The 19190-nt window shown below is 37.4% G+C and overlaps 1 protein-coding gene across 7 annotated transcripts in view; it reads right to left on the bottom strand.

Annotated features, from left to right (window-relative positions):
• BABAM2 (BRISC and BRCA1 A complex member 2) overlaps window positions 1-19190 on the bottom strand; it is a 512794-nt gene that overhangs the window by 360027 nt on the left and 133577 nt on the right. For all 7 annotated transcript variants that reach the window (XM_067007881.1, XM_067007880.1, XM_067007882.1 and 4 more), the window contains one exon: window positions 18664-18740. In XM_067007881.1, coding sequence (XP_066863982.1) covers window positions 18664-18740 — 77 coding nt within the window. The remainder of the gene's footprint in view (window positions 1-18663; window positions 18741-19190) is intronic.

Below are 19190 nucleotides of genomic sequence, written 5' to 3' on the forward strand. Positions count from 1 at the left end.
ACAGCATGGCGACCTCAAAACAGTCAGACTTCTCATGCGGTGGCTCAAAGCTCCACAAACCCAAGTGCTCCTGCTAATGAGACAAACACTGAATTGCCTTTGATGACCCAGCCTCAGAGGTCAAGCAACATTACTTGCATCATACTCTATTGGTCAAAATAATCACAAGCCCACACAGATTCAAGGGGAGGAAAATTATACTCCAATTCTTGAAGGAGGAATGGCAAGGTCACACTCAGTACAGAAGAGCGTGCAGGACAGGAGATATTGTCATGACCATCTTTGAACAGTCTACCACAGTCTCCTACTTCACTGCTTTGTTTCAGTTTAAAATCATGCTCAGTCTAATCAATTCTTTCTTAAAATGTCTACTATTAGTGCTGTCCATAGTAGGCTTAGATAAACAAAGAAATTTGAGAAGGTAATTGTAGGCAAGGGTAAGAGAATTAGCAAAAGTTGGGGGGTAGAAAGCAAATTATGTGCCCAGGGGATGATGAGCAGACTACACTGGTAAGAACAAGATGTTCAGAAGGGAGAGGGCAGATAGAGTTGAAAATGAAGGCTAGGGACAGATTATCCAAGTTGTCTGGTTTAGAGTAAAGAAGGGGGTAAAGAGAAGAGAGAGTGCTGGCAAGGCTATGATAGTGCCAAACAATGGAGGCCCTCAAATACTGGGCTTCAGAATTTGGACTGAGGAGGTGCTGAGTAATGACTGGATGCGTGGATGGGAGAAAGTGCTTTGAGATTCGTGAAGTCTTTCCTTTCTATAGGAGATGGCCAACGCTGAGAAAGCAAGTAAACAATCTGATGTTTGAGGGTGACTGCCTGTAACTTGTCTTACCCAAGAGGAATGAAATTACACTTAGAAAAACAGAAAAGAAGAAACAGGAAGATAAGAACAGTAAAAAAAAAAAATTAACTGGAGAAGAAAACATTTTGCAATTTGCTCTACATTACGATGACCAAATTGTCTGATTTCAACATAAGGTAGCATTCATTCTTCAATCGTGACAGTCTTTAGGCATACTGTCAAGCAACGTATTTCATGTCTAACTAATCATTTCATGATCTGCTTACTGGACCCATCCTGAAGACAGAATCAAAAGCGCTGCTACTCTCAGGATAAATTCAACTTACTCTTTTCTTCCCAATGTATTATACTCATCATTTTAAAATATGAGATTCATCAATTAAGAGTTGTTCTTTACAAAGTAAAGTCATTTAGTCCTATTGTAGCCAAGTGTTGGCAAAACTACTTTTGTGAGTCTTTTCCCTGGTTCCTTCTAAATATGCATATCAACCTGGTAGATTTATATAAACTTTCAGAGCTCTCTTTCCCTGTCTTCAGTACAAAAACCATCATGCTCTTTCTCAAATCTTTAGATACGCCCTTGTCCCACTGAAAATTAGTATCCTTCCAATTGAGACTTTCCACATAAGGTATAATCTTTTAGTGCGCTGGTCTCACTCATTTAATAAATAAGCATTTCCTGATCAGCTACTATGTGGGGCATATAGACCTTAGAGATCCCAGGGATTCTGCCCCCTAGAGTTTAGCAATATGCTATTTCAGGAACCACAGATTTGATTGGATATAAATAATCTGGATAACAAATTCTCCCATGTCTTGGAATCCAAATTTCTTCCTTCATGCTCTCCTTAGTGCATTATCAGGATTCAGTCTGTTTCTATGATGATACTGCCTGATGTCCATAAATCTGACATAAAATCCACCTTCAGAAGGTTCACTTTTTCTGTAAAGCAGCACAATTTCTCTTTCCTCTCCTCTCATCTTAAGAACCAGAACACAAAAGAAACCGAGAGCTACGCTAGTGATGTTGAACCTTACAGAAGATGGGGTTTTCATAAATATGAAAAGAAGAGTCAGAAGTAGAAATGATGTGTGCCAGGACAGACTGTTCAGGATGCCACTTAAAATAACTCATGCATGGGTCTGTATTCTCCTTATAAACAGGTTCTTCTCTCAGATGAACCGGGCTAAAGGTAACTCCTATTCTACATGAATAAAATCAAGTTGTCAAAATGTGACCTCCAAGTCATAAGAAAGTAAGAAAATTGCTCTTTTCTAAGTCCCACAACATAGTTCACCCACTATGGCATGACAGATTAGAACTAAGATGACATTTATCTTCACATTAAGTAGTGAAGACATGTGCTTTAAATTATCTCTGCTTTCCAAAGAGTGAAAATCCAATGCAAATACTGAAGTCACATCCAAGGTGAACAGTCTTAATGGAGGCTGGTAACAGGAATTGAAAATTCCCACTGTTAAGAGGAAGACACACAGAGAAGAAATAACTGGGCAACAACATGGCCTAAGTCATTAGAATATCCTTGAAAATCGAAGCCTGAAATAAAACGAAGCACCCCATGTGACCCTGAAGACTTCAGCATGACTCATATGCAATGGGGGGGAAACTTCCACTAATGCATATACATGTGTTAGGAAAAAAACAGACAAGATTTACAAATGATGTCAAAGATCACTGAAGTTTTTGCCCTAGACCAACAAAATGGAAAGGGTAATTTCAAACTGCTACCCAGCACTTTCAGCAGTTGCCAAAGTTTGAAGATTTTTGTTCTTTCAAAGGAAGAAAGCAACGATGAATAACAATAGGGTACTTCCTGGCCTGAGGAAGAGGGAGACGGGAGCTCTGCAGCTGCACTTCCTAGAGAAGTATGCCAGCTGCCGTTTGCAAACTGAGATCAAATTTCCAAGAATTTACAGGATAGCAGTTATGATAGATGACCTAAAATACTGATCTGCTGCAAGGAGGATGTAGTGCAGACCACACAGGAACTGACAAGAAATCAGCCCTCGGGCTGGCACTTACACATTTAAAAAGGCTAGGAATCCTGGACCTTTGACAGCCAAATTTCATCATTTTCCTTTGTAGGAAGAGTTATCCTTCAGAGAGAACAGTCAGAAACATCTTGTACAAAGCTTCTTGGTGCCTATTCCTATTTAATAACACTGCCCCCCCTGCCTGAACCAGCGGTTTCCTCACATGTTAGAAGTCCATCTAAGGTCCTACAGCACTTACGTGACCAAAAATCACATGTTTGCTGGCACACACCTTCATTTTCTCAGCCACAAGCCCACTGAATGCCATAAATGATTCACAGACTGTGATGATGGTAAGAAGAAAAACTAATATTTGGAGTTCACCAAATAATGAGTCATACTCCTGGAAGAAAAGAAATCCTTAGAACTGGCAGCCCTATAGGACAAAATTTTAAAAATTGTTTTTAACATTAATATTAATTCCATAAAAGTTGGCAAAATGAAAACGATTGAGAAACATGTGACATTTGGTTTGCTTATGCCTTATAAAAGTCCAGTTCACGCTCCAAGAAAAAGAATGAGTAGGATATCTATTACCTATTCCTAGACCTGCCTTCTGGACTCACTGCTGCCAAGTTACTCATTCTCCCACACAACACTTTCCATACTAATTTTGACCCTTAAAAATCAAAAAGAAGCCTTGCCTTCTTTGCACCCAAATGCCAAAATGGAATCTTTTAGTATTTCACCTTTACAAAGGGAATGTTTGAAAACAGGCTTCTTTGGCTGTGACATCAGGGAGTTACTGAGGCCTCCAAGGGCCGGAGGAAACATTCCCAGCCCCTCACAGCGCTGCCTACTCCTACGGTGCAATCTGGCAATGGCCAGGGACCAAGTCTTTAAAGCTGTTTTATGGTATTTAACATATGGTCATAAATTGCTCAGTGCTCTGAAGAGGGGCTAAATTTGCCACCCCTATTGATGAGAAATGTTCTTATTTATTTAAATTTAGTGGCAAATTGGCACTTCTCCAGATGGAGAGGTTTAGGCATAAGTACAAAGGAAGAACTAACTAGAGATGGAGTTGGAACTTTTCTATACGCTGAATGCAACCACATCAATTTAGGTTTACAGCACCACGATCAAACAGGGTTTCCCATATAGAGCAACAATAATAGGAAGAGAGTCTAATTTCTAAGGCCCAAGGAGGGGAGAAATAGAAATCTTATTCAGACTGCATGAACACATTTTTTAAAATTTCTTTCTCCTTCTCCTCAAGTTAACTCTCTCTCTTCCTTTGTCCCTTCACCTCCCCCACAAGTTAGATGTATGTGGACTTCATCTGAAGTCTAGAGACCTCCCTGGAAGTTCCTAAATCCCTTCACATCCACCTTCCTATTTTGCCACAATTTTTAACTTGCTTATTTTTTTTTAATGGCTCTAATTCCCCACCACTAAAGACATGATCCTACTAAAACACTTTGTTCTCTTCCTTTTACAACCAAGCCCTGTAGCCAAAGGCAGAAGAAAAACAAGAAGCTTATTTATTGACTGATTTGGGTTTTGGTGGGGTTGTTACTAATGGTATTAATGTGAATGGCATCAAAAGGGAAATGGGAAAGGTAAAGTCATTGCGGGTTTTGTTTTTTATATGCTGACATAGAACCAGCAGAAGAATCAAAAGATCTCTCCGCCTAACTCTGGAAATGTGAAGAAGGATTTCAATAAATTGGAGGTTTGTCAGCAGCCTGGGAAAAGTATTAAAAGAACTGTTCTATGAAGAGTTAGGCTGCTTATATCAAATAGAAGTCTCACTTTTTATTTTGATAGAAACAGAAAGCCATATCTGCCACACAAATAAATATAAAGAGAGACTGATTTATTAAGAATCAACATATACAAGTTAATATGAATGACGTCATATACTAGGAAATTTAGACATGGTTCAATATCCTTTGGGAGAATGGAAATATGCAATCTCAATTATTTCCCCTAAAGCAGACTAATGATCCAGTGAAAATCAATGGAGATCAGCAATCAGAAAATGCCACATAAAAGCCTGCCGTGCAACCACAAGTGATCGGGAGTGCCTGTGCCATCTGGAATGCCCATCAAATGTCCCAAAAGGTCTTATGCAAACTTCTGTTGAAATATCCTGGAGGTGAGAGCAGCTCAATGTCCTTAAGGGCCAAAAATAATAAAGAAAAAGGACTAGTTCAAAAGAAAGAGAAGCACATCTAGGCCCTCCATACACTTCCATTAAGAACCTGGTTTCCTAAATACCTTTAATTCTTAGGTCAGACCAGAATTTTAAGGTCTCTGCTTTACCTATTCTGAAAAATTGTTAGTCCCTCTTTTCTGATATGAAGTCACTATTGCCAGTACCATAATCTTGGGAAAAAAAGGGAATCATCCAAAGATACAAAGTTAATTAACAGAAATGTAGGCATGTACTGACACCAACTTTGTACTCTCACAAGATGCTATACATTTACTAAGACAGTCCATACCAGAACCCATAAAACAAGTCACAATAAATTTTAAAAGATGTAAATCGTACAAAGTATGTTCTTTGACCATAACGGAACTAAATTCAAAATCACTAAAAGAAAGATATCTGAAAAATCTAGAAAATTCTGGAAACTAAATGACGTTTCTAAATAACCCATGGGTCAAAAAAGAAATCAAAAGGGAAATAAGAAATATGATGAACTACAATGAAAATATAACATATCCAGATTTGAGGGACAGAGTTAAAGCAGTACTTAGATAGGAATTTATAGCATTAAACACCAATATCATAAAAGAAAGATCTGAACTCAATGACCTCAGCTTCCACTTAATAAACTAGAAAAAGAAGAACAAGAAAACCCAAAGTAAGAGAAGAAAGAAATATCAAAGATCAGAATAGAAATCAATAAGATAGAAAACAGAAATACAACAGAGAAGATGGATAAAGTCAAAAGATGGTTCTTTGAAAAGATAAAATTAAAAAATTAGCCAGACTGGTAAAAAGAAAAAAGAAGAAACAAATTAGCAATATCAGGAAAAACAGATGTGACAACATTACAGATTTTACATATTAAAAAAAAAAAAAGAGAACATTATGAAAAACATTATGCCAATAAATTCAGCAACTTGGATGAAATGGACAAATCCCTTTAAAGATACAAGCTACTGACACTTGAGAAGAAGTAGATGACTTAAGTTCTATATCTATTAAAGAAATTTAATCTGTACTTTAAAGTGGTTTCACTGGAGAATTCCACCAAACATTCAAGGAAGAAATAATACGAATTCTTCACAAACTGTTCCCCAAAACTAAGGAAAATGGTTCTCATTTCACAATTCATTCTGTTCTGAAGTCAGTTTTGCCATGATGCTAAAACCAGTAACAAGCATAAAAGGAAACTACAAACCAATATCATCCTTGAACATAAATGCAAAATTCTAAACTATTTTATTTAGCAAATTGAATCCAACAACATATAAAAAGGCTAATACATCATGACCAACTGGAGTTTACATCAGAAATGCAAGGTAAGCTGAACATTCAAAAGTCAATCCATCATACTAATAAAAGTTTTTAAAAACCACATGATCATATGAATAGATGAAGAAAGTATTTGCCAAAATACAACATCCATTCCTGATTTTAACACAAAACAAAAAATTCTCAATTAACTAGGAATAGAAGGAAATGTCCTCAAACTGATAAAGGGTGTCTGTGAAAAATATACAGCCAATATTATACTTAATGGTGAAAGACTGTACATTTTCCCCTAAAATCTGGACAAGGCAAGAATGTCTGCTCTCATCACTTGAATCCAACAACATGTAGGAGACTCTAGTCAGTGCCCTAAGGCAAGAGAAAGAAATATGGGGGGATTATATTCTCAATATATTAGCAACAAAGAGTTAGAAAAAGAAAGTTGAAAATAGATATACTATAAATTAGCATCAAAAAATATGAAATATTTAGAGGTAGATTTAACAAAATTTGTACAAGACCTGTTCACTAAAAACTAAAAAATACTTAAAGAAATTAAAGAAGACCTAAATAAATGGAGAGGTTATCATTTTCATCCATTGGAAGCCTCGATGTTATTAAGATCTTAATTATACGCAAATTGACCTCCAGATTCAATGCAGTCTCAGCAGGATTTTTGCAGACATTAACAAGCTAATTCTAAAATTTCTATGGAAATAGAAATAGTAGAAGTAGTAGGACTTATAGTCCCTGACTTAAAGATTTACTACAAAGCTATAATATTCAAGGCAGGGTTATACTCACATAATGATAGACATATCAGTGGAATACAATGTAAAGTCCAGAAACAGGCCCACACTTAAATGGTTAATTAACATATGCATATGGTCAAAGTTAACTCAAATTGGATCATAGACCAAAATGCTAAAGGTAAAAAATATAAAACTTCTAGGAGAAAATCTTTAAGACCTTCGGATAGGCAAAGATTTCTTAAACAAGAAGCCAAAAGCATAAACAACAAAGAAAATGTTAAGTTTGACTTCATCAAAGTTAAAAAGTCTTGCTCTTGGAAAGACACCGTTACGAACATGAAAAGAGAAGCCATAGACTATGAGAAAATATTGACACACTGACAAACAACTTCTTTCCAGACTATATAAAGAACACTTATAACTCAACAAAAAACCAACAATCCAATCAAAACATTGAGCAAAAACATTTGAACACTTAACAAAAGATATATGAATAGCCAATAAGCATGAGAATGCAAATCAAAACTACAATGAGATACCACTACACATCCACTAGAATAAATATAATTTAAAAGACCAACAATATCAAATGTTGGTAAGAATATGGAATAACTAGAGAGCTCATAAATCGCTAGTAGGAATGTAAAATAGTACAACCACTTTGGAAAACAGTTTAATGATTAACATACACTTAGCTTACAACACAGCAGTACCATTCCCAGGTATTTACCCAAGAAAATGAGAACATATCTCCACAAAAAGACATGTACAAAAATTTAACAGCAGCTTTATTCATACAAGCCAAAACCTGGAAATAACTCAGATGCCCTTCAACAGATGAATGAATTTTCTTTTAACTGTGGTATATCCATACAATGTTCTACTATTGGCAATAAAAGGAACAAAGCATTGATATAAGGAATAGTATAGGGGCTTCCCTGGTGGCGCAGTGGTTAAGAGTCCGCCTGCCGATTCAGGGGACACGGGTTCGTGCCCCGGTCCAGGAGGATCCCGCGTGCCGTGGAGCGGCTGGGCCCGTGAGCCGTGGCCGCTGAGCCTGCGCGTCCGGAACCTGTGCCCCGCAACGGGAGAGGCCGCAACAGTGAGAGGCCCGCGTAGCACACACAAAAAAAGGAATAGTATAGATGAATCTCAAAAACATTAAGCTGAATGAAAGAAGCCATATACCCAAAACTACATAGTATACGATTCCATTTATATGAAATTCTAAAACAGGCAAAACCATTTACAATTTCAGAGAGAAGATAAGGATCAAGGGTTGGGGGATGGTGGTGGAAGGAACTGACTTGTGGAGGAAAGAAAATGTTCTATATCTTTGGAGGATGAAAATGTTCTATGTCTTGACTGTGGTGTAGTTAAATAGCTATTTATAGCTGCCAAAATGTATGGAATTGTTCATTAAAATGGGTACATTTTATGTAAATTATACCTCCATAAAGTTAATATAAAAAAGTGGGATATAAATTTCTACCTCAAAGTTACTGTGTGATTAAATGAGAACATGTATATAAATAAGCCTAACTCTCTAAAAAATATATGCTCAATAAGTTAGTCATAGCAATTTTATCAGTCATTTTTTAATAAACTATAATCAGCATCAAAGCCAGATTTCATACATACATAGTTAGCCTATAACTAAGCTGACTTCTGACTTTACAAATTTTTAATAATGTTAGGTGCTATTATTAAAAATTCTTCCAACATTCCATGAATTCCAAGAAGAAACATTCTGAAATATCAGGACAAAGGAATCCTCAAAATCTACGGGAGGGTTAATGTCTAATCCACAAAATTATCACTTCTTACTTGACTTTCAATGAGCATTTTTTAGAACATTCATTAAATCAAAGGTGACCTGCCTCGCTAATTAGCCTCTAAAAATATCCTGAACACTAGATAATAATAATCTTTTTTTTTTTTTTTTTTTTGCGGTACGCGGGCCTCTCACTGCTGTGGCCTCTCCCGTTGCGGAGCACAGGCTCCGGACGCGCAGGCTCAGCGGCCATGGCTCACGGGCCCAGCCGCTCCGCGGCATGTGGGATCTTCCCGGACCGGGGCACGAACCCGCGCCCCTCGCATCGGCAGGCGGATTCTCAACCACTGCGCCACCAGGGAAGCCCGATAATAATAATCTTTAAGTAAATGAATCTTTTAAAAAGATAAAAATAAAGTAAAATGAAATATACTACTAAGAAAAATTATAATGCCTCTTGGCATGATGCCAAACTAAATCCCTGGACTTCCGTGTCCAAATTTTTACTTAGTGCAACTGTTACAAGTCCTAGTAAAATTGGTCCAATCCTCCACTCCTTGCAGGTGATCCTGGAGTCCCAGCCAAGGAGCCTCACAGAGAGCACAGCCATCAGAGCAGCAGCTTGGCAAGTGCCAGTGAAGAACCAAATATGTCACAGAACGGTCTGGCCATTTTACTATTGCCTTGGTCCGTCCTACTGAAGACTAAACAGTGTGAACAAAAGTAGAAAGAGGAAAGGCAGGATATTTGAGAAGTACAACAAGCAAATCATTTGTATATAGGCTTTTTTTTTTTTTTTAGACAGACAGAGTAGTTTGATGTGATTGTTTCCAAACCTGGCAGCAGCACCTAAGAATTTTTTTTGTTTTTTTTTTTTTAATGCAGATACCTAGGAAACACCACAGGAAATTCAGATTCTGTAGGTCCAGACTGGGGTCTGGAAATAAAATAAGGTTGTTGGACTCTCCTTAAGGCCCCCCTCTAATTTTCCAACGTTATGATCCTGAAAGGCAGACTAATAATTAAACCCACTTTTTCCTTCACCCTCATTCTCTATGGGTTGCTGTCTGCTGTCACAGGAAACCAAGAAAGGCCACAGACCCAACTGAAACCACTGGTACAGGGGATTCATACCAAAGAGGAATTTAGGGAAACTGACTGGACGGATGAAAAAGCCCTAGGAGAGGCAGGTGTTAGAGAATGGCAGAAAATAAATGAACTGGACTTCATTATATTACACGTTACATTTCCTGTCTCAGGGATTGTGACCATCTAACACTTGACTATTTCTTTTCCCCTCCTGTTTTAAAGTGAAAGTCTTAAAAAAAAAAGAAGAAAATTATGAGAGTATTTTTGTTTGTACTTTATACTATTGAAGAAGGACATTAAAGGAGTTAATATAAGGCTAAATATTGAATGCATAAATATTGTTCTATAATGCCATTCACTTTAGTAATTCAGTGAAAGATGAATCCATCCATCCTCTAGATCTTATCCAAGGAGTTGTGTTTCAGTTCCTCAAAAGCAAAGGTAGAGTCATATGGCTCCTTCAGGATGTAGGCCTCTAACAGAAGTTGCAAATACAAATATTTTGAGGGTATGTTTGCTCTTTGCTAAAAGCTCTAAATTTTTTGCATAAATATTTTAAAATTCCAAAATTTTTACTTTTTAATGAAATTCATTGTTTTAAGGGAGAAACCTTTGAGGTCCCAGAAATTGTTCCACTTCGCCTGACTCATAATATGGTTAAGGGAATGGGTCCTATGGGAACAGAAGGTCTTTTTCGAAGAGCTTGTGAAGTTACAATGAGGCTGATGTGAGATCAGAGAGAACCTTTAATGAGGTAATCATCTATATTTTGTAAACAATTTAATAGTAACTTTGAATGTGATTATTGGTTTCTAGGTTGTTTTCTTTACATAGAAGCTACTTTGCTGAGCCTGTGAGCCACAACTACTGAAGCCCGTGCGCCTAGAGCCCGTGCTCCACAACAAGAGAAGCCACCGCAATGAGAAGCCCGTGCAACGAAGAGTAACCCCTGCTCGCCGCAACTAGAGAAAGCCCGCGGGCAGCAACGAAGACCCAACGCAGCCAAAAATAAATTAATTAATAATTTTTTTAAAAAAGACCGAATTTTATGGTATGCAAAATATATCTTAATAAAAGCTACTATTAAAAAAAGCTACTTCAACCAGTACAATGTATATAGGCTTTTGACTTGGACTGTCGTCAGCTGAGCTCCACCGAGTGGGCCCAAGGAGAGGCTGGAAGGGCAGACTGTGACAGCCTTGAATGCTAGGCTGTGGGATTCCGTCGCTAAAATACTGAAGGGAAGGGCGAAAAGGCTAAAGCAGAAAGATTACTCGGTTAACATTTTCCAAATAGATTATTCATTTTAAACAATACAAGAAACTTTTCATAAAATAACACTGTCATCCCCACAAAACTGCCAACAGCTACAGCCACAGCAGCCAACCTTTGGACCTACTGACCAAAGTTTAGAATATAAGGTATAAGAACAAACCAAGCAAAGTGCAAAATTCTTACAGATAAGATTAAATCAACAGAACCTTAATATCTCTTTCAGCTGATGCAACAAACTTCTCCAAAACACCACTGGGACCTTCTGGTGCCACCAGTTTGGGGTTTAGTTTATGTATGGCAGCCATTAGGCAAAGCCCTTGAGTGTCTCTACACACTGCTACGTAAGTGAAGTCTTTAAAGGACAAAGAGCAGAAAAAAAGAGCTTTCTGAGTTTACTATGCTGACTGGCTAAGACAAAGTAATATATAATAGACCTGAGATGCAAGAAGCACTGCGTCAATGCATACACACACACACACACACACAGACACACACACGCACACACACACACAGACACACACACACACGCACACACACAGAGCAGTCAAACCACTTGAGATAGGATAAAAATGAAGTCGAATTTCAACATTCAGTAAAGCAGAAGTTCTGGAACACTATTTACAATTTGTCTATAAAAATCTTTGTGTATATTTGACTACTGTTTAATTAAATGATACATTCCATTTAAACAGCAGTTCCGAGATTGGTTTCCTTTTGGTGTAATCATTCTCCAAAAAATACAAATTTAAATTTAGTGACATAGTATCGAAGGCTTGGAAATGCTTCGATTTTATACTGCTCCCCTGAAGACAAGGAGACGTAACATATTATTCAAATCATAATCTTTTTTTTTTTTTTCCCACTTTTTCCTCTGAAAGAAAGGCTTTTCCTTTGGGAAAGTCTTTCAACTTCAAAAGCTTTGGAGATAATTTTTTGGCATGCCTTCCTGACTCTGTCACAAATGGCTTTGAAATAGTCATCATTCCTCTCAGATGATAAACAATGGCACTGTTGCCAAAGACAAAGGGAAAATGCCTCTAGTTTCACGTGGAATCTCTAGAAAGAACTCCTGAAACAGTGTAATAGATACCTCTCTGTGTACCTGCCCAGCCCATGCTCACTTTGTGTTAAACTGGCCTCTAGTAACCATGATAATACATGAACCAGAGCTCTTGGCTATATGACTGGATCCCAAGTGGACACCCAGCCCAAGATGCCAACCAGATCCTCTCACTCGAAGACCATAGACTGTCTCTCGTGGCCTTGAACTTAGTCACCATGTCCTAGGGGGCTCAGGAAGCCATTTCTGCTCTACATGAGGAGAACGGAAATCTGGGGGGGGGGAAGAATAAAGTGAATATGGTGACAAGAAAATATGTTTCAGGAGAAAGACAAAGACATACAAGAACACAGATGCTGACCAGCTACTATCGTGTCTGCCATCCTTTCAGTCCCTATGAGGCCTGGCTATACTTCCTGCCCTTGGGCACCATGGAGTTCACTTAATTCCTTATAAAGACAAACAAACAAACTCTTTAGTTTACGTTTGGTCCAATGGCTTTCTTATAACCAAACAGTCCCTGATTAAAATAAATCGTTAGTATGAAAAATAGAAATTTTAAACATAAGATCATTTCAAATTTGAAACCAGTGTTAGGAAACCATTTGATTTCGGCTGCAGAATTGCTGGATATAACTTAAACTATTTCAATTATCTCTCTTTATAGTTACATAATAGTGTTACTCAAAAAAAAAACTTGTAAAATTGAGAATATTTCAGAGTTCTGTCACTTCCTCATCAAACCTCTTCATTATCATATCCAAAGAATGAACATGGTCCATTCATTCCACAAACACAAATTCCCCTCTAAATATCAGGCTATTAAGGTACAGGTTAGTAATAAAATATGAGCAAAACAGCTTCACACCCACCCTATTTAAATAGGACACAAAAAACCACAAACACAATAATTTCTTCAAGAGTTAAGTGCTATAGCACGTGACTATTTTTACAAATATGCATTTATAAAAATCTCGCTGATCTTCCTCTGTGAATTTTGCTGTAATGGGCATATTTTCACTCATTTTAGTGGCACCATCCTAGATCTTAACATTTGTTTTATTTAAATCAACTTGATCACTGATGATTCACTTTTCCAATCCTCTTTAAGTAAGTCCCAGTTGTCTCTTCTACAATCATGAAATTCAATGACTTTTTTTAAAATTAATTTTTATTGGAGTATGGTTGCTTTACGATGTTGTGTTAGAAGGACTTCTCTTTAATTCAGATATCCTTTGATATTTTCCATGAGAATCTTACACAAATTGGCAATGCTTTCAATGCCCAACAGTTTTCTCTTCACATTGAAAAGAGCTGAGGAGACAATAACGTCATTCCTAATGTACTGTAATCTTCTGGTCTTTTTAACTTCATTTATTTCATTTTACATGTGGGTAATTCTACAGGAATAAATTCATGAATTCATGAGTAGAAATGTGCCTTCTCCTTTGTCTTTCATTCTCACTATCATTAACTGCAAAATTTACAGAAGAACTGTTTCCTAGTATATAAAGTATCTCAAAATATAAAATTTGGTTATATAATATTGTCATTAATCTGCTTTGAGAAGGCAGAGTAAAATACATAAAGACAAAACAGAAAGACTCCAAATCTACAAAGTACTCTATGTCCTTCCTGTTTTCTGAATTGTTAAGAGTAATGTTCCAATTACAAATTCCTTGTACAATACATAACTTCTGAAGATTGAATTTCTGTTGGCAAAAGACTGATACAAGTAACACAATGTCACATTCTTATTTTTCCAATTCAATAAACTTTTGTAAATACAGTTTCCATAATCAACTGTCTTTTCCTTTTATTTGGCTATGCGCTGCTTAAGGCTAGGAGTCTGACTCACCTTAACGTGCAAGAAATCTCAGTATATAAAGTTCATTTACTACTCAATTATTATAGAGCATTCTACAGGCTAAACTAAGTCTCTAGCATATAATGATGATATCAAGCAATAACTTAATAGGACATAACTACAAGATATGGTAAATACCAGTCCAAATACCCTTATCACTAATGTTATAAAAGCTTACAGTAGTGAGAGGATACAGGATACTAGTAAATGCTTCCTAACATAAACTCATACAGCTAGAAAGATCTTTGTGAAGTCACATTATTTCTGGCTCAAGACTGTGGACTGACCACAAACATTTATTTCCTCTCTCTTCTAAGACCCACCCTCTCATTAAATGATAATGGAGGAACAGAAAGATAAAAATCAAAAACAACAGGAGAGTGAAGAGGAAGGGAAAACAGTAGCAACATTTCCACAAATTCCTAGAAGGCAGAATGCAGATGGAAGAGCAGTACTTGAAGAGATAGGGCAGAGAACGCTTTGGCTGCAATAATGAGAGGAAGAGGCTACTGATGAGGAGGAAGCCATCTGTCCTGGTAAAGCCATAAAAACTTGTAGTTATCCGGTGTAAGGAGAGGCAAGAATGAGACAAGGGACTAAGAACAGGGAGACTGACTAAAGGTTCCACAGGCAATAATCTATATACCCATCTCCCAAAAATGGCATGGTGGACAGATATGTATCCCCAGGAAAAAAATATAGAAGACTCTCTTAAAAAACAGAATAAACTATTTGGGGGAGAGCTAGAACAGCTGAACTCCAAATATGACACATAGGGGTGCTCATATTAACAGCCTGCCCACCATTAACCCACATACTCAATTAAGTCCTGCCTACACTGAAGTCCCAATCAGAGTTTTATCATGTTTTAAATATAAATGGACAACCAAAACCCATCTTTTATTTGAGGAAAGGCTATAGAATAACAGAGGTTAAAAAAAAATGATAAAAATATAATCCCTGGGGAAAATCAAAATAATTCAGAAAACAGAAAAAAAAAACTATATCCTTCGAAAACTTTTAAGAAACTATATTCAAAAAATAAGAACAAGATGTTGCAAAAGAGGAACAGAGCTCTTAGAGCTCTTAAAAATTAAGATACCTGGGCTCCCCTGGTGGCGCAGTGGTTAAGAATCCGCCTGCCAATGCAGGGGACATGGGTTCGAGCCCTGGTCTGGGAAGATCCCACGTGCCGTGGAACAACTAAGCCCGTGTGCCACAACTACTGAGCCTGTGCTCTAGAGCCCACAAGCCATAACTACTGAGCCCATGAGCCACACCAACTGAAGCCCATGCGCCCAGAGCCTGTACTCAGCAAGAAGAGAAGCCACTGCAATGAGAAGCTCCCACACCACAACAAAGAGTAGCCCCCGCTCACCACAACTAGAGAAAGCTCGAGCACAGCAACGAAGACCCAATGCACCCAAAATAAATAAACAAATAAATAATTTTTTTTTTTAAATTAAGATACCTAATTATGACTATGGTAATAAAAAATTATCAGAGGAGTTACAGGAAAGGTGGAAGGATGGAGGGAGGAGTGGAATCTGAGCAAGTTGTTTGAGACTGTGGTCCAGCAAAGTAACAAGGTAACCTGTTTACCAAGGCATAATAATAAAAACACGGAATTTTCAATACACAGATTCTACACTACAAGGTCAAATCCAAGAGAATAATCAAGGTAAATCCCATAGTGATAACTGCAGGAGCAGGCCTGCAGAGTAATCATTCAAGCCATTTGTAGACAAAGCACAGATGGCAACTGTACATTTAGAACGGACACTAAGTTATCACCCTTGACAATGCAAAAGGAAAATAACAGAAGACAGAAGTTGGGAGGTGAGGAAGAGGAATGGAAGGAAGGGCAGGGGCTAATATCTTCATCTTCTAAAGTGGGGAGCCAAAAGACACTGTCTATGGTTAACGGGAAACTAAATAAAAGCATACTACGTGGTCATGATTACGGCACAGAGATTTTGCTTAAGTAATAACAGTGATAACTGTGTGCCAGGTACTTACTAAGAAATTTTAGGAGTTGTTCATTTAACTATACAATACAATGCTTTAAATGATCATTTAAAAGAAAAGAAAAGAAAAAATTTGAAGCTACAGGGTAACCAACACAGGAACCAATAGTGGTGGTAAAATTACACTACAGAGGAGAAGAGAGAGATAAAGGGTGCAGTGAAAATAGGCTGATACCTTATGCAACAGAGCAGGAAATCGAAAGATAGTAATATCTAAAATTGATACGCCAAGAAATAGAGGCGTAAGCATATTACTTAGATATGTGGCAATCATCCCCAGGAGAACTAAACACTGAAACAATTTTTTAAAATATTTTAAGTGGTTCCCTTGAGAAAGAGGACTAGGGTTGGGGAGAAATGGAACAGAGGACTACTGTTTTCATGTATTAAAAAATGTTTGAATTATTTACGTTTTTAGTAAATGTGAATGATTTACTTTGATCATTTTCTTCAAATTTAGTCAACAATATTTTTCCCCAAAAAAAGTAGCAACCTAGTCTGTCCTACTACCTCAGACAGGTGAAATTCTTTTGTATTTTAATGGTTTCCAGAAAATGATCTAACAATAGAAGGTTAGCAAGTCACCATGTCACAAATTTTTTGGTTCATATTGCATTTGGTAAATTAATATAAAGTGATTCTACAAATACTAAGATGTGGCCTTTCCTAGCCTATAGTGAGTGGTCTGAAAGGCACTGCTTACCCACCTGTCCCACCTTCAACATCTTTGTTCTTTATTCCTCTGTATAAGAATTGAGAGACTTTCATACCCCATTCACTAGTACAGTTTCAAGAAAGAAAATTCCTGATGAGATTATTGATACTAACCAACCAAAGCTATCATCATTTCCACACTAGGCTGGAGCTTCAGTACTGGTAATTATGGCAGAGAAGGGCTGATGCAACCTAGGCGGATGCTGTAGATGGTGGACTAACTCCTACAATAGGTCTTGCATACTATTCATGGAGGTCACAAACCAGTGGTCCAAGAGCTCAAGCCAGCCCCCACACACATTGGTTTGGCCTGCATAATGCTGGCCCCCATTGTAATTTTGAAGAAGTGGCCTATATCTAAAACTGAGAATTCAAATAAAAATTCAGATTTCTGCCATTTCTCAATAAATCAGTAAGGGAAACCCCTCGAAACTGGGTAGGAGTGGCTCAATTTGCCACACCTAGCCTGCTTCCCTCATTCATGTTACCACTCTGGCCTTGTAGCCATTTGTATTTCTGACCTTTGCTATAAAAGATAAAATGTGTGCATGCCCACTTGACCACAACTTACTCCCTTCCAACTGCCTTACTTTGTTTTTGGTTTTGTTTTTTTTTGTTAACATCTTTATTGGAGTATAATTGCTTTACAATGGTGTGTTAGTTTCTGCTTTATAACAAAGTGAATCAGCTATACATATACATATATCCCCATATCTCTTCCCTCTTGCGTCTCCCTCCCTCGCGCCCTCCCTATCCCACCCCTCTAGGTGGTCACAAAGCACTGAGCTGATCTCCCTGTGCTGTGCGGCTGCTTCCCACTAGCTATCTATTTTATATTTGGTAGTGTATATATGTCCATGCCACTCTCTCACTTTGTCCCAGCTTACCCTTCCCTCTCCCCATATCCTGAAGTCCATTCTCTAGTAGGTCTGCATCTTTATTCCCGTCTTGCCCCTCGGTTCTTCATGACCTTTTTTTTTTTTTAAGATTTCATATATATGCGTTAGCATACGGTATTTGTTTTTCTCTTTCTGACTTACTTCACTCTGTAGGACAGACTCTAGGTTCATCCACCTCACTACAAATAACTCAATTTCATTTCTTTTTATGGCTGAGTAATATTGCATTGTATATATTTGCCACATCTTCTTTATCCATTCATCTGTCGATGGACACTTAGGTTGCTTCCATGTCCTGGCTATTGTAAATAGAGCTGCAATGAACATTGTGGTACATGACTCTTTGTGAATTATGGTTTTCTCAGGGTATACGCCCAGTAGTGGGATTGCTGGGTCCTATGGTAGTTCTATTTTTAGTTTTTTAAGGAACCTCCATACTGTTCTCCATAGTGGCTGTATCAATTTACATTCCCACCAGCAGTGCAAGAGGGTTCCCTTTTCTCCACACCCTCTCCAGCATTTATTGTTTGTAGATTTTTTTGATGATGGCCATTTTGACCGGTGTGAGGTGATACCTCAATGTAGTTTTGATTTGCATTTCTCTAATGGTTAATGATGTTGAGCATTCTTTCATGTGTTTGTTGGCATCTGTGTATCTTCTTTGGAGAAATGTCTATTTAGGTCTTCTGCCCATTTTTGGATTGGGTTGTTTGTTTCTTTGATATTGAGCTGCACGCCTTACTTTGACTAGAACTAGGACTGAAAGACAAATTTTCAAAAAGTGGTAAATCCTTCTGATCAGTATCTTAGGAGATAACACCTAAAAGCCAGAAATAAAAACTAAAGCACAAAATCCAATAGCTAGCACTGTAATCTACATTTTTCAGTAAAAGAGTCATCATTTACTTACATTTTAATGTCTCTCCAGCATATGGTATGTGCAATTTAAATCGGTCACAGTTGGGTCCAGGAGTCAATGACGTGCAGCTTTAAAAAAAAAGAAAGAGAAGAAAAGAATTTCTTAAAATCCCGCATATTTACAATATTTAATAAGTTAATAAAAAGTGATCCTTAAAGACAAATGATTAAAACACTGGCTTATAGAACAAAATAAAAGCCCTTAATAGTCATGGAGGCCAAGACACAACAAGACCTGCACTCAAACAAATAATTCATTTATCCCACAATAAAACCTATATGCCTTCTAACAATAAATACCAACACTGCTTCAACTACTTCTCTCAAAGAAGTGTATCTTGACTTTGAAAACAGGTATATGATCCAAAACAGGTCTGTAGTCTTTGATGCCAAGAACTGCAAAAGAAGAGTAGTTTTATGGTCATATTTTAAATATAGACTCTTAGTTTTCACTCAGTTAGTACTAAAAAGAGCCCACTTTTGGTCTTTTTCTGGTACCAGATGGTTTTCTCTCTTTTC

The sequence above is a fragment of the Kogia breviceps genome, chromosome 11 (genome assembly GCF_026419965.1).
Source record: "Kogia breviceps isolate mKogBre1 chromosome 11, mKogBre1 haplotype 1, whole genome shotgun sequence".
NCBI classification, from domain to species: domain Eukaryota; kingdom Metazoa; phylum Chordata; class Mammalia; order Artiodactyla; family Physeteridae; genus Kogia; species Kogia breviceps.